Source organism: Aotus nancymaae, unplaced genomic scaffold (genome assembly GCF_030222135.1).
Source record: "Aotus nancymaae isolate 86718 unplaced genomic scaffold, 86718_ANA_hifiasm-v0.15.2.pri h1tg000057l, whole genome shotgun sequence".
Lineage (NCBI taxonomy): Eukaryota > Metazoa > Chordata > Mammalia > Primates > Aotidae > Aotus > Aotus nancymaae.
This window is the reverse complement of record NW_026988471.1, coordinates 37982523-38004808: the sequence shown is the minus strand read 5'-3', so window position 1 is coordinate 38004808 and position 22286 is coordinate 37982523. Positions and strand designations below refer to the sequence as shown.

Below are 22286 nucleotides of genomic sequence, written 5' to 3'. Positions count from 1 at the left end.
GGACAATATAGCAAGACCCTGTCTCTGCAAAAAAGAAGAAAAGGAAATAACAAAAGAAAGTCAAAATATGATTTATTAAAAAAGTGATGCATTATTCATGGCCCTTTTCCAATTTCTGTAAGAATCAAATTGCTCATTCCTTATGAATTAAAAATTTGAATAAATGTAATGATTCCTTTTGCCATAGTGCTAGTGACTCCTGTGAATATTTTTAAATTGAGCTAGCATTTTTCAGGGCCAGTGTAGGGGCTCACGCCTTTAATCCCAGCACTTTGGGAGGCCAATGTGGGGAGATGGCTTTGAGCTCAGGAGTTCAACACCAGCCTGGCCAAGATGGTGAAACCCCATCTCTACTAAAAATACAAAAAAATTAATTAGGCATGGTGTGTAGGCACCTGTAATCCCAGCTAATCGGGAGGCTGATGCAGAGGACTGCTTGAACCCGGGATGTGGCAGTTGCAGTGAGCCAAGATCGCGCCTCTGCACTCCAGCATGGGCAAGAGAGCGAGACTCCATCTCAAAAAAAAAAAAAAAAAATTAGCCAGCCATGGTGGCACGTACCTGTAATCCTAGCTACTTGGGAGACTGGGGCTGGAGAATCACTTGAACCCAGGAGGCAGAGATTGCAGTGAGCCGAGATCACAACACTGCTCTCCAGCCTGGGCAACAGAGTGAGAACCTGTCTCCAAAAATAACAACAATAATAATAATTTTTCAGGATACTGGTGGTGTAATCCCCCATGATACTTGTTTTTTTATTTTTTATATCTCTTAAGTCCTTTACTCTATAGCAATCTAAGTCCCCCTTCCCTTTCCTTTTTTTTTGAGACGGAGTTTCACTCTTGTTACCCAGGCTGGAGTGCAATGGCGCGATCTCGGCTCACCGCAACCTCTGCCTCCTGGGTTCAAGCAATTCTCCTGCCTCAGCCTCCTGAGTAGCTGGGATTACAGGCACGCGCCACCATGCCCAGCTAATTTTTCGTATTTTTAGTAGAGACAGGGTTTCACCATGTTGACCAGGATGGTCTCGATCTCTTGACCTCGTGATCCACCCGCCTCAGCCTCCCAAAGTGCTGGGATTACAGGCGTGAGCCACCGCGCCCGGCTCCCTTTCCTTTTTAAAAATCATTTCCGTTAATTTTGTATAGCCGTAGTTATCAAGCTTGAGCATGCATCAAAATGATGCATGCAAGGAGGGCTTGTTAAAACACAGCTTCCTGGGCCCCGCCCCCAGAGTTTCTCAATCAGTAGGTCTGCAGTAGGGTCCCAAGAATGTGCATTTCTCATATTTTCCCACATGCTACTGAAGCTGCTGGTTCAAGAACCACACTTTGAATACAACTATGTTAGAGAAATAATTTTGGCCAACTGTTTTCTGTATGTAACTTAACTTGTTCTTTCACTTGTAGTTCCTGTAAATTGGAGTTTACATCTAGAGGCTCGGTCATATTCAGGTTCAGCCTTTTCTTAGATAAGAATACCTCCTGTGTGGTGCTGTATACCTCCGATTGCCTCCGCATTGTGAGGCGTTTGGCATCTGGTTGTCCCACTTTCACAACAGTTGACACTGATTACTGAGCTCAGGAAGTATGTGTTTGGTCCCTTCCATTATCATTTTCCCTGTCAACCTTGTTCTGTGATGGTTTTAGCATCGAGTGATGATTATTGCCTGTATCTAGTATTTCATGATAGTAATTTTCTAATTCTACTATTCCTTCTGCATTTATTAATTGGAATTGTATGGAAAACAACTCACCCTCATGGACTCTGGCTACTTTTATTTATCAACACTAAGAGTGATGAGTTGGTATCTTAGCAACAATGACAGGTTTTGGGGCGAGGTGGCTGGAGCACCATTATAAACACGAGTTTTATGTTGTGTTTTCAATCCTTTGCTGTTATTGGTCTCTCTGATGCTCAGATTTTCCCATCTTAGGCCAATGAGAGCTTCTTTTAAGTTGGCTGCTGGTACCTTTGCTATATATCATTATATTTTTGAGGCAGTCTTGTTCTGTTGCCCAGGCTGGAGTGCAGTAGCGTGATCATAGCACACTTCAGCCTCAAATTCCTGGGCTCAAGTGATTCTCCCACTTCAGCCTCCCTCAGTAGCTGGGACTACAGGCATGTGCCAATATTTTTTTTTTGGAGAGACGGGGGTCTCACTATCTTACCCAGGCTGGCCTCAGACTCCTGTGTTGGCTGCCCAAAGTGCCGGGATTACAGGTGTGAACCACTGCACTCAGCCAATGATAGCTTTTAAAAAACATCTCTAGACCTTTTGAGTTGGTGCCTAGACAGAGACAGTACTGAGGCAATGATACAGAGTACCATATGGTCAGTTTTGTTGCCAGCAGAATGTCTATCATAGCAGTCTAGGATTGCTGAAAAAGAAAGTATAAGATCACGGAAATACATTTCAGTATGGAGGGGAAGCTTTCTTTAGTTTTAGGAAAGTCAGTGAAGTTTTTATTAGGTTAAATCAAAAGCTTTTCTTTTCTTTCTTTCTTTTTTTTTTTTGGGACAGAGTCTTGTTCTGTCTCCCAGGCTAGAGTGCAGTGTCGTAATCTCGGCTCATTGCAACATCCACCTCCCAGATTCAAGTGATTGTCCTGCCTCAGCCTCCCGAGTAACTGGGATTATGGGCACCTGCCACCGCGCCCAGCTAATTTTTGTATTTTTAGTAGAGATGGGGTTTCACCTTCTTGGCCATGCTGGTCTCAAACTCCTGACCTCATGATTTACCCACCTCACCCTCCCAAAGTGCTGGGATTACAGGCATGAACCACTGCGCCTGGCCAAAAGCTTTTATTTTCTATTAATGCAGAGGGACATTTTTTACAAACCAGTAAACCTGTTTTTCATGATGCAAATTGTGCTTTCTAATACTTAATAAAGATGATGGGGCCGGGCGCGGTGGCTCACGCCTGTAATCCCAGCACTTCGGGAGGCCGAGGTGGGTGGATCACGAGGTCAAGAGATCAAGACCATCCTGGTCAACAAGATGAAACCCCGTCTCTACTAAAAATACAAAAATTAGCTGAGCATGGTGGCGCATGCCTGTAGTCCCAGCTACTCGCGAGGCTGAGGCAGGAGAATTGATTGAACCCAGGAGGCGGAGGTTGCGGTGAGCCGAGATAGCGCCATTGCACTCCAGCCTGGGTAACAAGAGTGAAACTCCGTCTCAAAAAAAAAAAAAAAAAAGATGATGCCAAACTGAGTCCCTATCTCTGTTGCTTCCCACCATGCTATAGGAGGTATCAAAGTTGCTGCAGGAGTTTTGCAGATAGTTAAAATGATTTCTAAAAATACCACTTACCACAAGTGTTTATACTTTATCCCTATATAACCAAACAGTTTCCTGGGTACTTGGTGCTTGAATGCAATGTCTGTGGCTGCTTTATCTTTGTATCTCTCTAATACCTAAATTGGATTGTTTTCTATAAATATTTATTAAATAATTGGACGGACGGACGGACGGATGGATGGATGAATGAATCAGTCAGCTCATCAGTCAGTCAACCCAAACTGCCTGACCGTGACTTTCTATGTCCAGTGGACCCAAACATTAGTGTAGATCAATACAACTGCCATCATTTCTCTGCTTGGAACAACACATTCTATAGCTTAAGCTCTAAAACACGGAAAGCTTCTGATTGATAATCTATGGCCTCTATTTAAAATAGATAATTTTTCAGGCCAGGCACGGCGATAATCCTAAGCAGGACACTGAAGGTTAAAGTAGCAAGGGATTCAGGCCTTGCTACTCCAAGCATGGATCATAGAGATCACCTGGGAGCTTGTTAGAACTGCTCAATCTGACGTCCACTACAGACCTGCTGAATCAGAGTCTGCATTTTAACAAGAGCTCCAGGTGCACATTAAATTTGGAGAAGCACAGGCCTTAAGGAAATACCTACTCATTTTGTTCTGTTTTATACTACAATATCGCTAGAGTGAGGTAACCAAAGTGATCCATTTACCACCATAATGAACCCATGGATTTTTATATATTTGATGTATTGATTAGAGAAAAGGGGCTTCATCTCAAAATGGCAAAAGTGACTTATTTTTTCTTATTTTTTTTTCTGAGACAGGGTCTTGCTCTGTTGCCCAGTCTAGAATGCAGTGGCACCTTCACGGTTCACTGCAACCTGGGCCTCCCATGTTCAAGCAATCCTTCCACCTCAGCCTCCCAAGGAACTGGCACCACAGGCATATGCCACCATGCATGGCCAATTAAAAAAAATTTTTTTTTGTAGAGATAGTCTCATTGTGTTGCCCAGGGTGATCTCAAAACCCGGACCTCCAAAGGCGATCCTCCTACCTTGGCCTCCTAAAGAGTTAGGATTACGGCATTAGCCATAATGCCCAGCTGGCAAAAATGACTTCTGTGATAGGAGTGGGTCAGGCTGCAACATCCTTCAGCATCTTGTTGCTATCTATGTTTTGGTTGTCAAGGAGGGGGTCCTTTTTCTCTCTCCTTGCTGTATGAGCATCCATGCCTCAGCCTCAAAGAGAAAATAAATTTCTCAGATAATAAAAAACTATTTATTGTTTTATCAGGCTATTTAAGAAGCAATTTCTGATGTGCAAGTTTGCAGAGATGATTTTAAAGTTAAAAGTCAGTTTTAAAATATCATGGATCTCTCTCTTGGCTGGCTTGTGAGAGAAAAAAAAAAAATTGCCCGTCAGCCACAACAACCCAACCTGAGCAATGTTTGCTAAAAGCTGTGTATAAAACTCAATTTATTAAAATTATTTTGTTAAGAGACTTGCATGTTTTTTGTTCTTTGAGGGAAAATAAGCTGATTGAAAGAGGCATTGCAGAGAGTTTGCACGGAACGTGGCTTTGCAGTGGAGTAGGTGAATGCTGTATGTCTAAGCATCTTCATCCCCCTACATCCTGTTTCTTATGGTTCCAATTTTTTATTTTATTTTTATTTTATTTGCGTATTTTTAAATTTTTATTTATTTATCTATTTTGAAACGGAGTCTGACTTTGTAGCCCAGGCTGGAGTGCAGGGCTCGATCTTGGCTCACTGCAGCCTCCACTTCCCGGGTTCAGGCAATTCTCCTGCATCAGCCCCCCGAGTAGCTGGGATGACAGGCACCCACCCCCACACCTGGCTAATTTTTGTATGTTTAGTAGAGACAGGGTTTCACCACGTTGGCCAGGCTGGTCTCGAACTCCTGACCTCAGGTGACCCGCCTGCTTCGGCCTCCCAAAGTGGTGGGATTACAGACATGAGCCACTATGCCAGCTAGGTTCCAATTATTTTTACTCACTTTTTAATTTCTTCAGTATCCTCTCACTCTTTATCGGTAACTTCTCTTACCTGCTCCTATACCAATACATTTTCCTGTTTCTTTGGGATATGTCAACACTTCATTTCCCTTTGTATATTTGGTCAAAAAATAAGTGCTATAAATTTCACATGGATTAGATCCAGAAAACAGATGTATAGGCCAATGGACAGATATCGATGTAAATCCATTTACTTGGTAATGCTACACATAGTCTAGAAAATTCTAGAATTTGATGCAAACTCATTTAAGGAACATAGCCTGTTCTAATGTAATCACCAACTGTGTTACTGACGAAGAGTGTTAGTCTGTTTCATAAGTGTGTTGCTTAAAAGGATATCAAAACTATGTTCATTTATATTCCAACAATTTTTTTTTTGAGACAGGGTCTCACTCTGTCACCCAGGCTAGAGTGCAGTAGTGCCATCTTGGCTCGCTACAACCTCTACCTCCTGGGGGCAAGCCATCCTCCCATCTCAGCCTCCTATGTAGCTGGGACTAAAGGTACATGCCACTACAACTGGCTGCTTTTTGTATTTTTTGTAGAGATGGAGTTTCACTATTGGACATAGGCTGGTCTCGAACTCCTGAGCTCAAGCAATCTGCCCACCTTGGCCTTCCAAAGTGCTGGGATTACAGTCATCAGCCACCATGCTGAGCCTATGTATTTTTTTAAATTAGTATCTATGGCCTTAGTACTTTTAAGAGACCTAAAAAAGTTTCTTCTCACTGCTCTTCATACAGATTGCGAAGCAGTTGACAGTAATTGAGACTAAGTAGGAACAAGCTCCTGTTACCAGTGTCATTTCTGGAACCTAAAATGAATTTAGGGCTCAGCTTTTTCTCTTTCTAGATAGCTATTAGAGAAGCAAAGAAAATCGTTTCAGAATTGTCAATTTGACAGAAATACTTAAAGGGCCCGATGGCATAGTAGAGAAGGAGGCAGGAGTTGATTATTGCGACACTTAATTCATGGACTCTGTCAGTGACCACTTGCAATCACAGGATTGTTGCAAGGATGAAATAATCCATGCTTTGAACTGAAAGTGCTCTGAAAAGTACAGAGTTCCCTGTGAGGGCCCAGTTGTGGAGATCGATATTATTTTCATCCATTTTCTTTTTTTGGGAGCGTGGATAAACTGGAAAGTTCTGAAGAGTAAAGCCGCAACATGGAAGCCCATTTCTGGAATGCCCATGCTCAGCCTGCCTTCACCCAGGCCCGTAGCCCAGCAGCTCCTGTCTAGCCAGGAGCCTCTGCTTCATTCAGGGTCATTATGATGAGGCAGCAAATTGTAAGTCTGCTGCATATGAAAGAATAGCGGGGGCCAGGCGCAGTGGCTCACGCCTGTAATCTCAAAACTTTGGGAGGCCGAGGCGGCAGATCACTTGAGCTCAGTAGTTCAAGACCAGCCTGGCCAACATGGTGAAACCCATCTCTTCTAAAAATACAAAATTAGCCGGCATGGTGACGAGCACCTGTAATCCTAGCTACTTGGGACACACCTGTAGTCTAAGCTACTCGGGAGGCTGAGGCAGGAGACTCACTTGAACCCGGGAGGCGGAGGCTGCAGTGAGCTGAGATCGCACCATTGCACTCCAGCCTGGGTGATACAGTGAGACCCCGTCTCAAAAAACAAAACAAAACAAAAAACAAAGCTTCTTTGAGGTCAGAGTGCCTCGTAGTGGGGTCTCACTTTCTCAGTAGGGATTCTGACTCAGAAGTGTTGCTGATTGTTCCAGGCTAGCTCCATGGTGAGGAGGTGGAAGTGATCCCCATCCCCTGACGCGGAATGCCTCGGAATCTCTGCTAAGTCGGAGACTGTGCGTCCCAGCTGGCCCAGGGCAGTCCTGGCTTGTGCCTGTTGTCCTGTGATTTTTAATAGGCCCCTCTTTCACACTTGGAAGTGTCCTGATTTGAATGATAAATAATATGGCATTCTAATTAGAAGTGAATTTTGCTTTTTGTTATCATTTAAATGTTTTTCTAATTTCTCAAACCTGCAATAGTTTTTCAACCTGAATTGTGACTCTTGAGTGACAGCAGTTATTAGAGGTACTCTGAGTCTAATCTCGTTTAGGGTTTTATGTCTTACAGGATAAATAGGGCCCAGCAAAATGTGAAAGAAATAATTGTATGATACTCTCTTCTTGAATTTTTTTTTTATATATAGACTCTAGCTCAGTTGCTCAGGCTGCAGTGCAGTGTGATCATAGCTCACTGCAGCCTCAACCTTCCAGGTGCAAATGATCCTTCTGCCTCAGCCTCCTGAGTAGCTAGAATCAAAAGCGCATGCCCCCATGCCTGGCTAATTTTTAAACTTTTTTTGTAGGGAAAGGGTCTCACTGCATTGCCCAGACTGGACTCAAACTCCTGGCCTCAAGTTTTCCTCCCGCCTGGGCCTCTTGAAGTGCTGAGATTATAGACATGAGCCACCACACCCAGCCTGATACTTCCTTCTTTAAAAAAAAAAAAAAAAAAAATCAGACACAGTTTTCTTATACAATTATAATTTTAAGTTTTTTCAATAATAAAACAATATTTTAATAATTTTTTAAACTTAGATATGACAAGATTTACAAGTGAAAGTTTGCCAATTTAAGTTCTTTTAGAAAAATTAAGGAAGCCCGTATTTGTTTTTATCTCATAAGTTGTGCGTCTGTTGTTTAAACTAGTAGTTAATGTTTATTCTTTGTCATTTTGGTGGTTCAGAAAAATAATCAAATAATGATTTTACAGTGTATTCACAGAGATGTAAAACCTGAAAATATTCTAATAACTAAGCAAGGAATAATCAAGATTTGTGACTTTGGGTTTGCACGAATTCTGAGTAAGTAGCAACATTTTTTACTAATATTTAATTCAGATGATGACAAAATGACATGGTTTAAATTCTTGCTTTGGATATTGAACATACTCCAAATGTTGTATTGTTGTTATTCAAAAAGGAAAATCTCACTTTAGCCTACTTGCACTTCAACTCTGCTCCATTCAGCTAATTTATTGTATGTCACCTTTCTGCGCTTTGCCCCATAGGAGAGGAAAAGAATTCTAAGAGCATTTCTGCTCTTCATGCACTTATAATCTACAGTAAAAGAAACAAAGAATAATACAAGATGATTAGCAATAAAGTACTAAAGTGAAGGTGCAGACGGTTCCCTGGAGGGAGTTATTAATGTGGGCGAGAGTGGTTGAAAAAACTTCATGGAACTGGTGAGACTAGAAAGAGTAAACTGAAAATTAAAGAGACAGGATTCAGAGACAGTGCTAAGAAAAAGGAAATTATTGCAGGCAAGGAGGAACTGAAGGGAATGGGGGACAAATAATTGTTTCTCCCTCAATCTAGAACTTTACAGCAGACAAATATATGTATTAGCAACATACACCTTGCAGTCTGGGTGTGGACATAATTGGTATTCTGATGGGGCCCAAACACGAGTGACTTGGCAATGCATTTGGAAGGGCTGAGCAAAAACAAAAACTGATCAAGGCTCTCTGAGGTTGCTGTGCTTTGTGGTATAAGATAATAGGATCCTAATGATAAGTGGTCCCTGTGCCATGGGGCTGAAAAGAGAAATAGACAAACGCTGGAAGACTATCAAGCTGTGAACGCTGCACATAGTACCATGGTGCATCAGTATCATGAAATGCTAGGCTGCCATTAGCAGGGATGTTTGCAGTCTCAGTGACATCAGCAAATGTTTAAGACACAGTAAGGGAAAAAGGAAAGTGAAAACATATGTACACAGTATGATCTGAGCTGTATAGGAAATACATTAAAAATACTGAAATATATATGACCCTCAATTTAGGAAATTAAGTGAATAATAGTCATCCAGGCTGGGTGCGGTTGCTCATGCCTGTAATCCCAGCATTTTTGGAGGCGAAGGCGGGCGGATCACAAGGTCAAGAGATTGAGACCATCCTGGCTAACATGGTGAAACCCTATCTCTACAAAAAATTAGCCAGGTGTGGTGGCACGCGTTTGTAGTCCCAGCTACTGGGGAGGCTGAGGCAGGAGACTCGCTTGAACCCGGGAGGTAGAAGTTGCAGTGAGATGAGATCGTGCCACTGCACTCCAGCCTGGTGACAAAGGGAGACTCCATCTCAAAAAAAAAAAAAAAAATCATCCAATGTATGGTATAGATACGGGGTCATGGATTTGGGGATTTTTCCTGGAAATCCATTATTCTCAGCTTGGTTGCTGTTGGTGTATAGCAGGGCTACTGATTTGTGTACATTAATTTTGTTATCCTGAAATTTTGCTGAATTCATTTACCAGTTCCAGGAGCTTTTTGAATGAGTCTTTAGGGTTTTCTAGGCATACGATCATGTCATCAGCAAACAGCAAAAGTTTGACTTCATCTTTACCAGTTTAGATGCCGTTTATTTCTTTCTCTTGTCTAATTGCTCTGGCTAGGACTTCCAATACTATGTTGAATAGTGAAAGTAGGCATCCTTGTCTTGTTCCAGTTCTCGGAGGAAATGCTTTCAACTTTTCCCCATTCAGTATCATGTTGATGGTGAGTTGGTCATAGTTGGCTTTTATTACCTTAAGGTATGTCCCTTCTATGATTTTCCTGAGGGTTTTAATCATAAAGCGATGCAGAATTTTGTCAAATGCTTTTTCTGCATCTATTGAGATGATCTTGTGATTTTTTTAAATTCTATTTATGTGGTATATCACATTTATTGACTTGCAGATGTTAAACCATCCCTGCATCCCTGTTATGAAACCCATTTGATCATGGTTGATTATCTTTTGGATATGCTGTTGGATTTGGTTAGCTAGTATTTTGTTGAGGATTTTTGCATCTATGTTCGTCAGGGATATTGTTCTTTAGTTTTGTTTTTTTTGTTATGTCCTTTCCTGGTTTTGGTATTAGGGTGATACTGGATTCATAGAATGATTTAAGGAGGATTCCCTCTTTCTCTGTCTTTTGGAATAGTGTCAATAGTATTGGTACCAATTTTTCTTTGAATGTCTGATAAAATTTAGCTGTGAATCTCTCTGGTCTTGGGCTTTTTTCACTGGTAACTTTTTAATTATCATTTCAATCTCACTGCTTGTCATTGGTCTGTTCAGAGGTTCTATTTCTTCATGGTTTAATCTAGGAGGGTTGTATATTTCCAGGAATTTATCCATGTCCTCTAGGTTTTCTAGTTTATGCACATAAAGGTGTTCATAGAAGCCTTGAGTGATCTTTTGTATTTCGGTGGTATCAGTTGTAATATCTCCTGTTTCATTTCTAATTGAGCTTATTTTGATCTTCTCTCTTCTTTTCTTGCTTAATCTTGCTAATGGCCTATCAATTTCATTTATCTTTTCAAAGAACGAGATTTTTGTTTCATTTATCTTTTGGTTTTTTTGTTTGTTTGTTTCAGTTTCATTTACTTCTGCTCTGATCTTGGTTGTCTTGTGCTGGGTTTGGGTTTGGTTTGTTCTCGTTTCTCTAGCTCCTTGAGGTGTGACCTTAGATTGTCCATTTGTGCTCTTTCAGATTTTTTGATGTAGGCATTTAATGCAAGGAACCTTCCTCTTAGCGTTGCCTTTGCTGTATCCCAGAGGTTTTGATAGGTTGTGTCACTATTATTATTCAGTTCAAATAATTTTTAAATTTCCATCTTGATTTCACTGTTGACCCAACAATCATTCAGGAGCAGATTATTGAATTTTCATGTATTTGCATGCATTTGAGGATTCCTTTTGGAGTTGATTTTCAATTCTATTCCATTGTGGTTTGAGAGAGTTCTTGCTATAATTTCAATTTTCTTAATAATTTTTTGTTTTGTTTTATGGCTTATTATAGGGTCTATCATGGTGAATGTTCCATGTGCTGATGAATAGAATGTATATTCTGCAGTTGTTTGGTAGAATGTTCTGTAAATATCTGTTAACTCTATTTGTTGTAGGGTATAGTTTAAGTCCATTGTTTCTTTGTTGACTTTCTGTCTTGATGACCTGTCTAGTGTTGTCAGTGGAGTATAGAAGTCCCCCACTATTATTGTGTTACTGTCTGTCTCATTTCTTAGGTCTAGTAGTACTTGTTTTATAAATGTGGGAGCTCCAGTGTTAGGTGCATATATATTTAGGATTGTGATATTTACCTGTTGGACTAGGTTTTTAAAATTATCATTATTTAGTGTCCCTCTTTGTTTTTTTTTTAACTGCCGTTGCTTTAAATCTGTTTTGTCTGATATAAGAATAGCTACTCCTGCTCACTTTTGGTATCCATTTTCATGGAATACCTTTTTCCACCCCTTTACCTTAAGTTTATGTGAGTCCTTATATGTCAGATGAGTCTCTTGAAGACAGCAGATACTTGGTTGGTGAATTCCTATTCCCTCTGCCATTCTGTATCTTTTAAGTGGACCATTTAGGCTATTTACATTCAACATCAGTATTGGGATGTGAGGTACTACTCTATTCATCATGCTATTTGTTGCCTGAATACCCTGAGTTTTTTTCATTGTGTTGTTGTTTTATAGGTCCTGTAAGATTCATGCTTTAAGGAGATTATATTTTGGTGTACTTCAAATATTTGTTTCAAGATTTAGAGCTTCTTGTAGCAGTTTCTGTAGTGCTGACTTGGTAGTGGTGAATTCTCTCAGCATTTGTTTGTCTGAAAAAGACTATCCTTCCTTCACTTATGAAGCTTAGTTTCGCTAGATAGAGAATTCTTGGCTGATAATTGTTTTGCTTAAGAAGGCTAAAGATAGGACCTCAATCCCTTCTAGCTTATAGGGTTTCTACTGAGAAATCTGCTGTTAATCTGATAGGTTTTCCCTTATAGTACCTGATGCTTTTGTCTCATAGCTCTTAATATTCTTTTTTTTTTTGAGACAGAGTTTCGCTCTTGTTACCCAGGCTGGAGTGCAATGGCACGATCTCAGCTCACCGTAACCTCCACCTCCTGGGTTCAAGCAATTCTCCTGCCTCAGCCTCCCGAGTAGCTGGGACTATAGGCATGCACCACCATGCTCAGCTAATTTTTTATGTGTGTAGTAGAGACGGGGTTTCACCATGTTGACCAGGATGGTCTCGATCTCTTGACCTTGTGATCCACCCACCTCGGCCTCGCCCGGCAATATTCTTTCCTTCATCTTGACTTTAGATAACCTGATGCCTGTTGCTTAGGTGATAATCCTTTTGTGATGAATTTCTCAGGTGTTTTTTGAGTTTCTTGTATTTGGATATCTAGATCTCTAGTGAGGCCAGGGAAGTTTTCCTCATTCCCTCAAATATGTTTTCCAAACTTTTAGATTTCTCTTCTTCCTTGGGAACACCAATTATTCTTAGGTTTGGTCATTAAACATAATCCTAAACTTCTTGGAGGCTTTGTTCATTTTTTTAAATTCTTTTTTTCTTTGTCTTTGTCAGATTGGGTTAATTTGAAAGCCTTGCCTTCAAGCTCTGAAGTTCTTTCTTGTAGTATTTGTACAATTCTATTGCTGAGACTTTCCAGTGCATTTTGCATTTCTCTAAGTGTGTCCTTGATTTCCAGAAGTTGTGATTTTTTTTAATTTATGCTCTCTATTTTACTGGAGATTTTTCCATTTGTTTCTTGTATCATTTTTTTTGTTTCTTTTGGTTGGATTTCATCTTTCTCTGGTGCCTCCTTGATTGGCTTAATAGCTGAACTTCTAAATTCTTTTTCTGTCAATTCAGAGATTTTCTCTTGGTTTGGATCCATTGCTGGCAAGCTAGTATGATCTTTTGGGATTGTTAAAGACTTGTTTTGGGCCAGGCACAGTGGTTTACACCTGTAATCCCAACACTTTGGGAGACCAAGGCAGGCAGATACCTGAGGTCAGGAGTTTGAGACCAGCCTGGCCAACATGGTGAAACCTCATCTGTACTAAAAGTTCAAAAATTAGCTGGGTGTGACAGGACATACCTGTAGTCCCAGCTACTTGGAAGGCTGAGGCAGGAGAATCACTTGTACTCAGGAAGCAGAGGTTGCAGTGAGCCAAGATCACACCACTACACTCCAGCCTAGGTGACGGAGCAAGACTCCATCTTGTTAAGAAAAAAAAAAGAACCTTGTTTTGTGGTCATATTACTGGAATTGTTTTTCTGGTTTCTTCTCATTTGGGTAGACTATGTCAGAGGGAAGTTCTGGGACTCAAGGGCTGCTCTTCAGATTCTTTTGTTCCATGGGGTGCTCCCTTGATGTGGTCCCTTTTCCCCTAGGGATGGGGCTTCCTGAGAGCCAAACTGCATTGTTATTTTTCTTCTGAATCTAGCCACCCAGAGAAGCTACCAGGCTCTGGGCTGGTATTAGGAAGTGTCTGCAAAAAGTTCTGTGATGTGATCCATTGTCAGGTCTTTCAGCCATGGATACCAGCACCTGCTCTGGTAGAGGTAGCAGGGGAGTGAAGTGGACTCTGTGAGAGTCCTTAGTTGTATTTTTGTTAAGTGCATGGTTTTATGTTGATTGACCTCCAACCAGGAGGTGGTGCTCTCAAGAGCACATCAGCTGCAGTAGCATAGGGTGGATCAGGCAGTGGGTGGGGCCATAGAGCTCCCAGGAGAATATAACCTTTGTCTTGGGAGTTCCTTGACTGTCCCACAGAGCCTGCAGCAGTAATCCACCTTCTTCAAAGGGTCTGTGGATTCTCTTGGCTTTTCTGGTAAACATTTCTTTAAAGAAGATATACAAGGCTGGGCGCGGTGGCTCATACCTGTAATCCCAGCTATTCAAGAGTCTGAAGCATGAGAATCACTTGAACTCAGGAGGTGGAGGTTGCAGTGAGTGAGCCAAGATCACACCACTACACTCCAGCCCGGGCGACAGAGTGAGACCCTGTCTCAAAAAAAATTAAAAATTAAAAAAACAAAAAAGATACACAAATGGCCAATAAGCACATGAAAAGATGCTTAAGGTAATCATTATTAGGGAAATGCAAATCAAAACCACAATGAGATACCACTTCACACCCATTAGGATGACTATTATTTTTAAAAAACACAGAACAAAATAACAAGTGTTGGTAAGGATATGAAGAAATTGGAGCCCTCATGCGTTGCCAGTGGGAATGTAAAATGGTGCAGCTGCTGTGGAAAGCAGTATGGCAGTTCTTCAAAAAATTAAACATAGAATCACTGTATGATCCAGCAATTCCACTTCTAGGTACACACCCAAAAGAATTGGCAGCAGGGACTTGAAGGTATTTGCATGCCAATGCTTATAGTAGGATTATTCACAATGACAAAAGGTGGAAACGACCCAAACGTCCATCAAGGATGAGTGGATAAACAAAATGTGGTACATACATATAACGAAATCTTACTCATGTTAAAAAGAAATGAAATTCTGATATATGCTACGACATGGACACCTTGAAAACATTAAGCTAAGTGAAATCAGACATACAGAAAAGGACAAATATCATATGATTCTATTTACATGGTCTACCTAAAATAGTCGAATTCATGGAGACAGAAAAAAGAATAGGGCTGGGGGAAGGGAGAATGGAAAACTCTTGTTTAAAGGATAAAGAGTTTCAGGCTGGGCTGATGGAAGAAATTCTGGAGGTACCTGGTGGTGATGGTTGCACAACACTGAATGCACTTCATGCCACTGAATTGTACAATTTTAAATGGTTAAATGGTAAATTTTATAAAATGTATATTTTACCACAAAACAAATTTAAGCTCCTCCTATATATAGATGTATAAATATACACAGAAAGATAAAAATTTTAAAGTAAATAACCAAAGGAGAGAATATTTCAAAATTGGTAATAGGTTGATAGATAAGAGCCTATATAAATTGGTTTAAAAAAAAACACAAAAGCACTGAGTAGAAAAATTAGCAAGATATTGACAGTTCACAAATGAAAGAAAAGGCTAAAAACGTGAAATAATCTTTCTCTTCACTGATATCAAATAAATGCACCTTAAAATACTACTCTTCACCAATGAAGCTGGCAGAGTATTTTCCTTTTTTTTGAAACAGAGTCTCACTCTGTCACCCAGGCTGGAGTGCAGTGGAGCTATCTTGCCTTGTTGCAACCTCCACCTCCAGGGCTCAAGCAATCCTCTCACCTCAGCCTCCCAAGTAGCTGGGACTACAGATATGCACCACCACACGGGGCTAAATTTTGTATTTTTGGTAGAGACAGGGTTTCACCATGGGGCCCAGGCTCATCTTGAACTTCTGGTCTCAAGTGATCCTCCCACCTCAGCCTCCCAAAGTGCTGGGATTACAGGTGTGAACCACCACGCTGGGCCAGATTTTTCAAATAATAACTACTCAGGGCTCACAAGGTTAGTTTTAGTGGGAACACAGTTTTGAACAAATCTTTGAGAAAGCAGTAAGTACCCTTTGCATCTTTAATTCCACTTTTAGGAATCTCTCATAAGCCAAGATACTACCCCCCCAAAAATAATACAACACAATGTTTATTGTAGAACCATTTATTACTGAGAAAAAAATTCAGAGGAACACAGTCATTCAGAAATAAGGAAAATATTTCTGGCTAAAGAATTTATCTGACTTAATACTGTAAAAATATATTTTTAAAGGATTTTAATGACATGAGAAATGTTTCAGATTACAACATGGGGCTAAGTAAAAAACACATAGCTGCATGTAGACTGGTCCCAATTCTATTCCAAAAGCTTGACTTGATTTCTGTCTGGGTGGTAGGTGATGTTTTATTTTCTTCTTTATGCTTTTTTTGTATTTTCCAAGTTCATGAATTTCTTTAATAATTTTATAAATGATGTTTATACCTCTCAATCTAGTAATTCTACTCATAGAAAATCATTGTAAAGGAATAATAATTTTTAGAGAGATGAGGTTTCATTCACCATGTTGCCCAGGCTGGTCTGGAATACCTGGGATTAAGTGATCCACCCCCTTCAGCCTCTCAAAGTGCTGGGATTACAAGTGTGAGCCACCAAGCTCAGCTTCTTTTTTTTTTTTTTTTTTTTTTTTTAAGAGATGGAGTCTCACTCTGTAGCCCAGGCTGGAGGACAATGGTATGATCATAGCTCACTGCAGCACAACCTCCTGGGCTCAAGCTATCCTCCTGCCTCAGCCTCCCATGTAGCTGGGACCACAGGTACATGCTACCATGCCTGGCTGATTTTTTTCTTTTTTTGTAGAGACAAGATTTTACCGTGTTGCCCAGGCTGGTCTCAAACTCCTGGGCTCACTCAATTTGCCTGCCTTGGCCTCCCAAAGTGCTGGGATTATAGACATGAGCTACTGTGCCTGGCCTTGAAATAATTCTAAATACAGAAAAAGCTTTGTGCAGGGATTATTGAAAAATAATCTGGTGTTATTTATAGTGACAAAATATTGGTAAATTTGGGGAAGGTAAAGTAAATCCTGGCATATGCACTTGGTAAGCTATTACACAGGCATTAAACTCAAGTTTAGGAAGAGTTTATAATAACATGATAAATGCATAGAATTAAATGAAAAAATCAGGACACAAAATTTTATATGTAGTATGATCAAAAGTACATGTACCAACCTGAGCAACATAGTGAGACCTCCATCTGTACCAAAAAAAATTTTTTTTAATTAACCAGGCATGATTGCATGCCCCTATAGTCTCAGCTACTCAGGAGGCCGAGGCAGGAGGATCGCATGAGCCCAGGAGTTCAAAGCTGCAGTGAGTTATGATCGTGCCACTGCATTTTAGCCTGGCAAACAGAATAACCCTGCCTCCAAAAAATGGTACTCAAAACTATGCTGAAAATAAGAAAAAGACTCAAACAAAATACAGCAAAAGATTAACACAAGGTACCTTCTGGTGGTAAAACTTGGGTTTATATACCTTCTGTTTATTATATATTTTTTCATGTTCTCTGCAGTGAGCATATATGACTTTTAAGTAGAAAAATGTTTTAAACAAGCAAAACAGCTGACTTAACCTGTGAATAGTGAAAATTGTTAGGGGTTGTTATTTTCCTTCTTATTCTCCATTTTCCAAATTTCCTACATGGCATTTATTGACTTTTATCACTTAAAAGTTTATATAATTTTATAAAAGAGCAATGAGCAAGTAAAGATGATTTCCTCTTCCCACTCCTATGAGGACTGTTCTTTGACCAGAGCCGCAGCCACTATTTTCTGTGCTGCCTCCGCAGCCACTATTTTCTGAGCTGCCTTTTGTGGCAGAGTCTTTGGGGCTACCCGATGCATTTACCAAGGAGAGTTGCTCATTACCTCATCTCTGCAAGCCGGGCTGCCTTCCAATTGTTCCTTCTCTGTAACGCATTTGTAGTGCTCCTGATCTTTCAGAGTCAGGTGATGATTCTGGGATTAGCTTCCACCCACTTGGAGGCAGGTGCCTTGGGTCCAGGCAGTGCATACCTGTGGCACAGGGCAGGGCTGGGCAGTGAAGGTGCACCCAACTCTCTGTCATCTACCTATCACATGCCACACAAGACTCATCCATAGTACAAGCAGTCAAATTGAAGTCTTTGTCACAATGGGTTCTAAGTAACACATTTGGATAGAAAAATTAATTAATTTACGCAATCGTCTAGTGCTGCATTCATTTCTTGGGGCTGCCATGATACATTACCACAATTTGAGTGACTGAAAACAACAGAAATCTATTCTTTCACAGTTCTGGAGGCCAGACATCTGCCATTGAGGTTTCAGCAGGGCCACATTTCCTCTGAAGGCTCTAGGAGAGGCTTCCATGACTCTCTCCCAGCTTCTTTGTGTGTGTGTGTATGTGAGTCAGAGTCTCTGTCGCCCAGGCTAGAGTGCCGTGACACTATCACGGCTCACTGCAACTTCTAAGGGTTCAAGTGATTCTCCTGCCTCAGCCTCCCAATAGCTGGGACTACAAGCCCGCACCACCATGCCTGGCTAATTTTTGTATTTTTAGTAGAGACAGGGTTTTGCCATGTTGCCCAGGCTGGTCTTGAACTCCTGACCTCAAGTGATCTGCCTGCCTCGGCCTCCCAAAGTGCTGGGATTACAGGCGTGAGCCACCATGCCCAGCCTCTATCCCAGTTTCTGGTGGATGTTGGAAAACTTGGCATTCCTGTGCTGGCAGCTGCATCATTCCAATCTTTGCCTTCAGCATCACATGGCATTCTCTGTGGGTGTCTCTGTGTCCCTGTAAGGGTACAAGTCACTAGATTTGGAGTCTACCCTAATCTAGTATGACCTCATCTTAACTAATTAATTACACCTGCAAAAACCCTATTTACAAATAAGGTCACATTCATAGGTACCAAGAATTAGGACTTCAACCTATCTAGGGGGACACAATTCAACACACTACAGCCACTATGCTGATAATAAAGTGGAAACCAACAATGTGGTTTAGACTTAAAGTTACACTCCAGAAATTCTCATTCCCCCAATCCCTACCACACCACCTGCTGCCCTAGTTTGGAGTAATAATAGTTGTTTATTGGCTAGGTGCGGTGGCTCACGCCTGTAATCCCAGCACTTTGGGAGGCCGAGGCACGCGGATCACGAGGTCAAGAGATCGAGACCATCCTGGCCAACATGGTGAAATCCCATCTCTACTAAAAATGCAAAAAAAATTAGCTGGGCATGGTGGCACGTGCCTGTAGTCCCAGCTACTCAGGAGGCTGAGGCAGGAGAATTGCTTGAACCCAGGAGGTGGAGGTTGCAGTGAGCCAAGATTGTGCCACTGCACTCCAGCCTGGCACCTGGTGATGGAGCGAGACTCTGTCTCAAAAAAAAAAAATAGTTGTTTACCTAAAGTGCTCTTGAACGCCAAATTTACTATCTCAATGCACACTAACTGTTTCCTCAATTAGTGCCTCATGCATTAACTGTTAAGAGTATAATGGCCTTTGATGATTATTGAAGCTCTCCTGAGTGCCTGATATGTTCTTGGGAGTAGTTCGTTCACATGTTGGGAGAATTGGCTCACCTGATCTGATTGATGCATTTGCAGTTCCAGGAGATGCCTGCACCGATTATGTAGCCACAAGATGGTACCGAGCTCCTGAACTTCTTGTGGGAGATACTCAGTATGGTTTTTCAGTCGATGTATGGGCTACTGGTTGCGTTTTTGCAGAGCTCCTGACAGGCCAGCCACTGTGGCCTGGAAAATCAGATGTGGACCAACTTTATCTGATAATCAGAACACTAGGTATGAATTGCATTTTATGGCAACAGAGTTGCTGAATTGTTATACCATTCATATGTTATTGGAATTGAAAAAAAAACAACAACAAGAGCTGTATTGCTTCTCCAAAGTGCCACTCAGGATAATTGTTCTGGGGTCTGGGTTTTAGCCAAAGCCCAATCCTTTTCTAAATATCTAGAATCGTAACTCATCTCAGGGAGTTCTCAGATGCCTTTCCAAGAAAAGTCAATTAGCCATGGAATAAACTATACATTTACTTTACGTATCAGACTAAGATAGGGATAAGGATATGAGTCAGCTGCCTAGAGCTTAATCTAAGATATTTGATCAAATGCAATTTCTGTCCACTGTGAAAGAGGTTTCCCCACTTTACTCCAAAGCAGGAATCAGCAAATTGTTTCCATAAAAAGCCAGATGGTAAATATTTTAGGTTATGCAGGCTGTACAGTCTCTGTTGCAGTTCCCCAACTCTGCTATTGTAGTGCAAAAGCAGCCATACACAGCATGTCCACAAATGAGCATGGCTGTGTTCCAACAGAACTTTATTTATGGACACTGAAACTTTAATTTCTTATAGTTTTCATATGCAACAAAATATCAAAAAAATCTTTTTTGACTTTTAAAAATCTGCTTAGGCTGGGCATGGTAGCTTACGCCTGTAATCCCAGCATTTGGGAGGCCAAGGCAGGCGGATTACCTGAGATCGGGAGTTCCAGACCAGCCTGACCAACACAGAGAAACCCCGTCTCTACTAAAAATACAAAAAATTAGCCAGACATAGCGGCTCATGCCTGTAATCCCAGCTACTTAGGAGACTGAGGCAGGAGAATCGCTTGAACCCGGGAGGCAGAGGTTGCAGAGAGCTGAGATCATACCACTGCACTCCAGCCTGGGCAACAGGAGTGAGACTGTCTCAAAAAAAAAAAATCTGCTTAAAAATGTAAAACCAATTCTGAGGTTACAAGCTGTACAGAAACAGGCATGAGGCCAGATTTGGCCTGCAGGTCATAGTTTGGCAGACCACTGCCCTAAAGCTTAAGAGTCTGATTTTACTTCCTGATTAGGAGTGGCTGCTGGAGTTTAGAATAACATTAACACATCTTCTTTGTACAGTACATAAGAATTTACAAATTACTTTCATATGCATCATCTTTTTCAGTCTTAAGAAAAACCTGTTAAGGAAGTTACAACATTTTTAATTGTGCCTGTGTTATAAATGAGGAAACAGAGGCTTAGGGAGCTTCTGTGATTGGCCTGACATCATATAGCCAGTTAAGTGCAGAATAGGAATATGGGACTTGAAGTGTTTCTTTTCTGAGCTTTCATTATGTGTCAGCATAACCCAAAAAGTGAGCCACAGCTTCATGCCAACAGCATGGATGCGAAGAAAGTGATACCTCTACACACAAGATGAGCATTTGTTAATTACCTCCCGTAGGCTCTCCTGGCAGCATGGCTGCTGGACAGTTCCCTGTTCAGTTCCAACACATTCTGGAGAATTCTGCAGCATGAAAAATGTGGGGTAGAGTACCACTACAAGCCACACTTTGTTTGTCTGATTGCTTCCCTAAAAAGATTCTGGAAATTTACATTACAGACCTGAGTTTAAATCCTGGGTCTGTCAGTTACTGTGTGATGTTGGATAAGTTATTAAATTTATCTGAGCCTCATTTTTGTCATTGGTACAATGGGGATTTAAAACAGCAACTACTCCAACCTGGGAAACATAGGCAGACCCCATACCTACAAAAAATTTTTTAAAATTAGCTGGATGTGGTAGCACATGCCTGTAGCCCCAGCTACTTGGGAGGCTGAGGTGGAAGGATGGCTTGAGCCTGGGAGATCGAGGCTGAAATGAGCCATGATTGTGCCACTGCAGTCCAGTCTTGGCAACAGAGAGATACCCTATCTCAAAAAATAAAATAAACTAACAACTATTGTTGTGAGATTATGAGATGAAGTCTCATAAAATCTAATTTATGAGATTAAATGAGATAATGTGTGCAAAGATCGTAGTACCATTATCTCACCTTGTCTTTTGATGGAGGCTGAATGGTGACCAAACCACATATGACAAAGGGACTGGTTTGGGAGAACTGGCCTTACCTGAGAAGACATATATCTGCAGGATCCCATTCCTCCCATCTCTGGTAGGAACAATCAGACACAATATTTCTTTCACACCTGCACTTCAGGCATTAGCCCCCCTTTTTTTTTTTTTTTTTTTTTTTTTGAGATGGAGTCTTGCTCTGTCACCCAGGCTGGAGTGCAGTGGCATGATCTCAGCTCACTGCAACCTCTGCCTCCCAGGTTCAAGAAATTCTCCTGCCTCAGCCTCCTGAGTAGCTGGGATTAGGCACGTACCACCTCGCCTGGCTAATTTTTGTATTTTTAGTAGACATGGGGTTTCGCCACGTTGACAAGGCTCATCTTGAACTCCTGATGTCAAGTGATCTGCCCGCCTTGGCCTCCCAAAGTGCTCGGATTACCACACCTGAGCCACCACACCTGGCCTTCAGGCATTAACCATTTAAACACTTGATGATTATTTGCCAAATTTATGATGAATTATGTGGTTTATATTTTACAGGAAAATTAATCCCAAGACATCAATCAATCTTAAAAAGTAATCAGTTTTTCCACGGCATCAGTATACCTGAACCAGAAGACATGGTAAACTGCTCTGTTTTGAACATTTTATTACTTGTGTTGCTGCTTTCTTTACAAAAGGTAGTTGTTTCTTATTTATTTTGAGATGATGTCTTACTCTGTCACCAAGGCTGGAGTGCAGCGTCAAGATCATGGCTCACTGCAGCCTCAACCTCTGAGGCTCAAGTGGTCCTCCCACCTCAGCCTCCCCAAGTGTTGGAATTACTCA

General features: G+C 41.2%; 1 protein-coding gene across 2 annotated transcripts in view; it reads left to right on the top strand.

The window, feature by feature from the left end:
• CDKL4 (cyclin dependent kinase like 4) overlaps nt 1–22286 on the top strand; it is a 51425-nt gene that overhangs the window by 17397 nt on the left and 11742 nt on the right. For both annotated transcript variants that reach the window (XM_012450664.3, XM_012450663.3), the window contains exons 4-6: nt 8042–8132; nt 19214–19411; nt 21999–22081. In XM_012450664.3, the coding sequence (XP_012306087.2) occupies nt 8042–8132; nt 19214–19411; nt 21999–22081 (372 nt within the window). The remainder of the gene's footprint in view (nt 1–8041; nt 8133–19213; nt 19412–21998; nt 22082–22286) is intronic.